Below are 8,303 nucleotides of genomic sequence, written 5' to 3' on the forward strand. Positions count from 1 at the left end.
GAAAACTGTGATAAAAAGGTAAAGTTGAGGCCTGCAGCTCTGCCGTTGAGAACATCATGTAACTCACTTGAGCTCACGAGCAACCGCTGTGGCAGTTGACAGGGGAACCTGTCGTTCCGAAGTTAGATCGGTTTTGTTCCCGACCAAAATGACATCTGGACGCTCACAGTAAGCATGTTGACATAAGAGTTGCATCCAATCGCGACAGTTGTACAAGCTCTGCTCGTTCGTCAAATCGAACAGGAGTAGAAATCCCATGGCATCTCGTAGAAGCACAGTACACAAACTCCGATAACTAAGAACATAATGGAGATGAAATGCAAAAACTATGACTGATAGGGGAAATGGAGTTCCCCAAAATATATTTGTGATAAACCATGCGACATCTGTGAAAATAAACCGCACCGACAAAACTCTTATACTACAACCTGTCCAGTGATTGTGACCTTTGCCTGTGTAGTAAGGTGAGCGGATCCCCACCCAACAAAAGGCCTACTCGTTTAACAGTCCGCGTTAGTCACAAGCTACCAGACAGTCTTTTCAAAAGAAAAACACTTCTAAGAAAGCTAGCTGTCTCCTTTCGCTGTGGCAGAATTGTATGAGGGAGCAGGAGCTGCTGTGTGCAGCCGTCATGAGAGTTAGAGCCATTTCTGACAAACGATAGTCCGTAGCAAACTAAACGCGTGGCAACTGGTTGAAAGTAAGTCGTTCCCCCGAAAAAAACTCGATTTAAAACCACTTATGTTGTACTACTAGTATCTGTTCCGAAATGATCTCAATAGATCATGAAAACGTCCATTTATACTGGTGAACAGAAGTCACTATAGCCGTACATCAAAGGTGGTCACCATGGAAAAAAGGGACATTCTGTTCTCAGGGGGATCGGATAAGGTGCAAACTAAAAGGAAAACTGTTGTGAACACACCAGGAGGGAGTTCCTGGTGCATACAGACACTTTTGAGTACGGGCGGAATTACAGTGCAAGTTAGCTGCACTGTTAGTTTGCCATGAGTAACTCAAGGAGTGCCCAAACTGCATGCTAAATGTCCAGGACTCGAGTCTTTCGTTAGGGTTCATGAGATGCCAACGAGACAAAGATAAGTGGCTTCTGGTGTGACACAAATCGAAATTGAGCAATTTCATCAAACATATGATCTTCCTTATCCCATGGCAGGCTAAAGCTTACGTGATAGATTTATCCTACGATCATGTCGTTCTGAGGTATGGGTTGTTTGTTCGCCGGTGTTTGTGATCTTTCCGCACTGATGCACACGTAATTTTTCACGTGAACTGTGTGGAGCTGTGTTCGATCCGCTGAAGTGATATGCAAACATGCGGCCCCTAGTGTGCACCTAATGCACCAGGAGAAGACGATTAGCGTACACTCCGATGGCCTCAGTATACAAACATCCGATTGGGTTTCTACGGCCCTGACAAATGCGAGGGCTGCATATGCAGGTTCATGAGAAGCACCGCCACATTAAATCACTCAGCCGGCGTGCCAATAACAGAGTTACTGGTCGTTTAGGTGCTAAATACGGCAATTAACTGGAAAAAACGTGTGATTGTCGGTCATTGGAAAGGAGTCAGTAGTTACATTTGATAAATGTTGGACTTGTGAGTCGAAAGCAACAAAAAGCGAAGCTGAGTGTTCAATTCGAGACGCAGAATGTATCAAAAATGCAACGGGATGGAGTGCACAAAAGGACGAACTATTAACAAGAACAAAGCCTTCGGTTATGATTAAGGTGGAGGCATCAGTTGTGTCAAAGCTCCTCCTGATGTCTGCGTCGAAACCCATGAAAGAAAAAATCTCAAGGAAGCGTCTTTGGGTAAATACCCAAGAAGAGGGTGGAATCATTAATGAACGTGCGCACTTGAAATCACGCTGAATCGGATTGAGTACATTGAGTGTTGTCCAGTTCCACATGTACTCAGGCCGAGAAGCTGGAAGATAAAATCACTACGGTTATGTAGTTCGTCAAATGAACAAAGATCAGATCTGACGCGAATGGCTCATGCTCAACTGGCCAACCTGTCAGTTCTGTTCTCCAAGCCTTCCTTCTGGCTTGCCGTCTGCACTTAGCTGCTCAAAGACAAGAGGTGCACTCTCGGACAAAGGTAGTGTCGATCATACACAGTCTCGTGCTATTTCAAGAATATATATAAGATGGGAAAGCTCCGTTGATGCTATGACGTCTTCGGTAAGGGACGCTTCCGACACTGGCTGAGCCATTGTGGTGATAAAGTTTAAGTTCCCCGAAATCAGGAACGCGATGCACATCGGGTGCGGGAATGCCCGTACTCTGCTTGATGTAGGAAGCCAGTCGCATCGTACGAACCCTCTTTGAATACCAAGTTGATATTGCAAGCTTCTAAGAGATATGAATTCCTGGTTTCGATTCCCAGCGCATCAAGACATCAGGAATGGGATATTCAAACTGACTGTACTATTGCGGCCCAAATAACAATTCGGACTCTTGCTCTTACACACACTTCCATGACGTCTTGGTCTCTTGGGAGACAGTGTTGTCTGGGATTGCGTCAGTTGGTTTCAAGGGCTTTCTAAAGTGTCATCACTGTATGCTCCCCCCACCCCTTCATCGGCCCTCTCGGTCATTGACGATATCTACGATGAGCTACAATGAGTGGCGAGGTGCGATATCCTGGTTTCTGCCGACTGGAACTTGATTGAGGGTCTGAACGACGCCACTCATCACATCCTTGGAAAGATTAGCTCATGAGAACGCTGAGAAAACTGCGACTGATTGACCAACTTTCCCCCCTCGACTGACTCATACTATCCAATACACGTTTGCGGGCTTCTGCTAACTTGGTATTCCAATGGCGGTAGCACAGCTTCCCGTATAGACCATAGCCTCGTGGCAGCCTCGAAACCGTACATTTCATCGTGGAACAGAAACCGGTGAAGGCACGGTTCAGACTATATCCTTGCGGATTAAATTTCTCCTTATCATCCAGTACAACTCACGACCTACGAATCCGATCGATGGGAACAGCCTTGGAGAGCACGAAAAGTGCATCCGGATATACGGGAGAGACCACGACGTTTGCTTCAAACTCCAATGTTCCACAAGGATGTCCAGTTTCACTGACACCTTCCAGTAATGACTCTCAAGCGACTTCTCTGGAATATCCGTAAGCCATAGTACATGGATCACAGACCCATACACTGGATGATATCGTCATTCGGAGTGAAGATTCAACAGAAATGCAGCCCATCTTTGATCATTTCGGCCGCTAGGTTTCGTTGGTTGGACTGAAAAAAACATGGAAAAAACGAAATTCTTCACCACAACCATAGATGTCCAGTCTAGCTCATCCGGTGTTAACCGAAAGCTCATAAAACAAGTCGATTCATTCCAGTACCTGGGTCCGGTCATCCTACCAAATAGTCAAGCACGATAACGAATGGACGTTCGCATCCACAACGCTAGAAAGACGTTTAGGTAACTCCTCAACGGAAATGCTTTGAAATCGGCCTTCGAACGAAACTCTGTGTACACTGCGACCGTTCCATGTGTACTATCATACGTCTGAGACGCGGCCGCTCTGGACTGTCAACCTTCAAAGACCGGAAATACTTTGCCACTTGTGCTAAAAGAAGATACTCAAAGAACGTTGGGAAGACAGTGTATCCATATGTGGTATTGTTACAACACCCAACGGCTCCCTTAATCAATTCAGTGGCGCAGACTGGTGGTTGGGACACGTCTCCCGCAAACAGACTACTAAATGTCCAAAGTTTCGCTTCGCCAGTGCTCTGCTCAGAATGGCACTGCCGCATTGGAAGATAATTGAAAATCTGGTTGTTTACAGTTACGGCCAACGTTGAAACACTTGGTCTGCAGATGGTCTACGGGGTGAAACAGCGGAACGTTGTATTCGGACTTGGTTACCGAGTATGCTACATGGGCAGCAGTGATTCGGGATATTCTTGTGGCAGACTCATTCATCTCCGGAAGAAAGTTGTCATAAAGGTCCTGTAGTGACGATAGAGTGTTTAAAACCATACTGAGTGTTTTTTCAATCTGCGACTAACATTGACGGTACACACATGGCCGAGAAGCTGTGGTTCATCACTTAGTCGGAACAAGCCAGACGAATCTGGATCCGATGCAAGTATCAACACATAGTCTGTGACTCAGAGCCAGCCGAGATATTTCAGCAATTCCAAGGTCCTAAGTACTATTATTGATCTGCAGAACTTGGTTTCACCGGCCAAACTCAACTGTCATATTGGTGAACACAAAAGGCGTCAGTCGTCGTAACGATCGATCAAACATTGGAAATTTCGTTCGATCACGAGTACTATTGTGAAACAAAAAAAGCCGAAGTCCGAAGCGGATTTCGGTAACAGAGGAATGACTCATCAGAGCTCATAAGTGATTTGCACTGCACTCGACGTGTAGTTGGGATCTGGCATTGAAAGATTCCATGCGTAGTGGGGCAAATCCGAAATGACACCGAGGACTTGATGTGCAATCCAATCACTTCTTTATTTATTACAGCCCATTGCGAAATAGACAACGAAAGAAATGTTGTAGCGGGAAGATTGCGATCGCAAAAAAAGCAAACCCAGTACTCTGGGCAGGAAAAGTTGCATTCTTAATTCCAAACCGTTCATCATGTTTAGGTGAACTGCACCTATCTGAAAAAAATATATCCTTACACTGCTACATTGAGAACACTTGTACACACGCGGTAACCAGTTCATCTTAAATGGACCAATGCTTGATGGTTTACATCTGCTTTGCAGTGAATGAGTTAAAACCCGGTGCCTTGAGCCCTTCGAGTTCAACCAAATACAGGAATCGAATTATCCCTGAACCTTTCAGGCTTACATACATAAAAGTGAAACTGGAAACCATACATTCTGTTTTTCTGCCGCCCTCAGCTGTTAGCCATTACCTTCTAAATGTCAAACAGATTACCAAAAAGTCAATAACGCCAATGTGATTCAAGCAAGTCAAGCCAAGGGGAGCTTTTCTATAGTGTATCTCCACCGTTAAAAAAAACTGCAGCGGAGTCAGTTAGGTAGATAAAAGCACGAGAAAAAGCATACGGAAATTCAGTGCAGAATATTCGGCTAGAAGCCATAGCAGGTAACGGGCCGTGTAGAGGAGGATGGAGCTAAGGGAGGTACGAATTACGAGGAAAGATGAGTTTGAACTTCGACTGGGTGTTGAGAGTTGATAGGGCATTGGATAGAGAAGGCTAGAGGAGTTACTCAAGGAAGATTCATGACAAACACCACATGATCACAAATCTTACCAGAACATCCCCCAATAATCCATTGCATCTGGAGAGATGCTTCAGGAGTGGCGCAGTGAAATAGCCCGAACAGTAAGCTCAATGTCGGAGGACACCCGGAGTGGCAAAGATGAGTTTATATATGAGTACATGCAAGATCACGAGTTGCAGATGACAAACACTAGTCTTTGAACTTTCTTGAAGACCACCAGCTGATGATGATGAACCACTTGAGGTGAACCCCTTAGGCTAGTTTACATTACTACCGTAAGGAACCCCGCCGTGGAGGATTTAGGAGTGCGAAAACGATCAAAAACGAAAGAAGTTTACCGATAAGGTCATCGTAAGGTTCTCTTGAATAAAGGGGAATTATGTACATTAGGACAGTGGTGCTGGAAGCCCCATATAAGCTTTCGGCGTGTCACAAGTACAACCAGTTGCTACATCAGAACATCTGTGACGGATGAGAAAAACGAGAACAGGCAGGCTAACAACGTACAAGGAAAAGCGAGGAAAATAGCCCTTTAGAAGAACATCTGGGTTTTAACAACCCAGGCTTGTAAGTTCGGCCCGATTTGTGACTGTCTTGAAAAAGTGGGGTGAAATCAAAGTGCCCACCACTTTCAGAGAAAAGCCCAAACAGAACCTCCCCGTCGACGATATCAATGGAAACAAATCACTCTTCCGGTGTAGGCCATCGTGCAACTCGAAGGAAGCATGAGGATTAATACATTGCAAGGTCGTCTAAAGCTAAATACAGGTAATCGAAAAGCGCGAGGGAACTTCAGCCAGCAGTTTCTCATCCCCTCTGTCAACAAAATAACACACCGAGCTAACATGGATTCGGTTCACGAAAAAAAACTGAACCACCTCATCACTATGGTCAAGAGAATAAATAATCTCGTGCACCAAATAAGAAACGGCATCCAACTTCGTACACGATCTCCAATAAGCAAACTGATAGGAGTATTCAAACAACAAATCAATCTTTATTTTCATGAAGGAAACTACTCACAAGGAGGCTGGAAACTCTTCGACAGCCCACGACGGAGACTCGGGGACTGCGCCTACCTGATGAGCCCCAAGAAGGGCGAAACCCATCGTGGGCTGTCGAAGAGTTTCCAGCAACCTTGTGAGTAGTTCCCTTTATGAAGATATACTGTGATATCTCGAACATCGTGCCAACTGAATCGTGAGGCGGCCTGTTTGCGGCATATTCAGTTGTAGAAAACCACAAACGAGAGATCGGAAGATAATTGAAAACCTGGTTGTTTACGTTTACGGCCGACGTTGAAACACTTGGTCTGGAGATGGTCTAGGGGGTGAAACAGCGGGACGTTGTATTCGGACCTGGTTACCGAGTATGCTACATGGGCAGCAATGATTCGGGATATTCTTGTGGCAGACTCATTCATCTCCGGAAGAAAGTTGTCATAAAGGTCCTGTAGTGACGATAGAGTGTTTAAAACCATACTGAGTGTTTTTTCAATCTGCGACTAACATTGACGGTACACACATGGCCGAGAAGCTGTGGTTCATCACTTAGTCGGAACAAGCCAGACGAATCTGGATCCGATGCAAGTATCAACACATAGTCTGTGACTCAGAGCCAGCCGAGATATTTCAGCAATTCCAAGGTCCTAAGTACTATTATTGGTCTGCAGAACTTGGTTTCACCCGCCAAACTCAACTGTCATATTGGTGAACACGAAAGGCGTCAGTCGTCGTAACGATCGATCAAACATTGGAAATTTCGTTCGATCACGAGTACTATTGTGAAACAAAAAAAGCCGAAGTCTGAAGCGGATTTCGGTAACAGAGGAACGACTCATCAGAGCTCATAAGTGATTTGCCCTCGACGTCTTTTGTAGTTGGGAACTGGCATTAAAAGATTCCATGCGTAGTGGGGCAAATCCGAAATGACACCGAGGACTTGATGTGCAATCAAATGGCTTCTTTATTTATTACAGCCTATTGCGAAATAGACAACGAAAGAAATGTTGTAGCGGGAAGATTGCGATCGCAAAAAAAGCAGCAGTGCTCTGGGCAGGAAAAGTTGCATTCTTAATTCCAAACCGTTCATCATGTTTAGGTGAACTGCACCTATCTGAAAAAAATATATCCTTACACTGCTACATTGAGAACACTTGTACACACGCGGTAACCAGTTCATCTTAAATGGACCAATGCTTGATGGTTTACATCTGCTTTGCAGTGAATGAGTTAAAACCCGGTGCCTTGAGCCCTTCGAGTTCAACCAAATACAGGAATCGAATTATCCCTGAACCTTTCAGGCTTACATACATAAAAGTGAAACTGGAAACCATACATTCTGTTTTTCTGCCGCCCTCAGCTGTTAGCCATTACCTTCTAAATGTCAAACAGATTACCAAAAAGTCAATAACGCCAATGTGATTCAAGCAAGTCAAGCCAAGGGGAGCTTTTCTATAGTGTATCTCCACCGTTAAAAAAAACTGCAGCGGAGTCAGTTAGGTAGATAAAAGCACGAGAAAAAGCATACGGAAATTCAGTGCAGAATATTCGGCTAGAAGCCATAGCAGGTAACGGGCCGTGTAGAGGAGGATGGAGCTAAGGGAGGTACGAATTACGAGGAAAGATGAGTTTGAACTTCGACTGGGTGTTGAGAGTTGATAGGGCATTGGATAGAGAAGGCTAGAGGAGTTACTCAAGGAAGATTCATGACAAACACCACATGATCACAAATCTTACCAGAACATCCCCCAATAATCCATTGCATCTGGAGAGATGCTTCAGGAGTGGCGCAGTGAAATAGCCCGAACAGTAAGCTCAATGTCGGAGGACACCCGGAGTGGCAAAGATGAGTTTATATATGAGTACATGCAAGATCACGAGTTGCAGATGACAAACACTAGTCTTTGAACTTTCTTGAAGACCACCAGCTGATGATGATGAACCACTTGAGGTGAACACCTTAGGCTAGTTTACATTACTACCGTAAGGAACCCCGCCGTGGAGGATTTAGGAGTGCGAAAACGATCAAAAACGAA

At 44.9% G+C, this 8,303-nt stretch overlaps 2 protein-coding genes across 2 annotated transcripts in view; one reads left to right on the plus strand and one right to left on the minus strand.

Annotated features, from left to right (window-relative positions):
* Positions 1–391, minus strand: part of T265_13754 (hypothetical protein) — a gene marked incomplete at both ends in the record, with an annotated part of 7,491 nt that extends 7,100 nt beyond the window's left edge. The window contains one exon of the mRNA XM_009170325.1: positions 68–391. Coding sequence (XP_009168589.1) covers positions 68–390 — 323 coding nt within the window. The remainder of the gene's footprint in view (positions 1–67) is intronic.
* T265_05334 (hypothetical protein) overlaps positions 1–3,163 on the plus strand; it is a gene marked incomplete at both ends in the record, with an annotated part of 27,374 nt that extends 24,211 nt beyond the window's left edge. The window contains one exon of the mRNA XM_009170317.1: positions 2,983–3,163. Within this exon, the coding sequence (XP_009168581.1) occupies positions 2,983–3,163 (181 nt within the window). The remainder of the gene's footprint in view (positions 1–2,982) is intronic.
* Positions 3,164–8,303: the final 5,140 nt, after the last annotated feature.

The sequence above is a fragment of the Opisthorchis viverrini genome (assembly GCF_000715545.1).
Source record: "Opisthorchis viverrini unplaced genomic scaffold opera_v5_98, whole genome shotgun sequence".
Lineage (NCBI taxonomy): Eukaryota > Metazoa > Platyhelminthes > Trematoda > Opisthorchiida > Opisthorchiidae > Opisthorchis > Opisthorchis viverrini.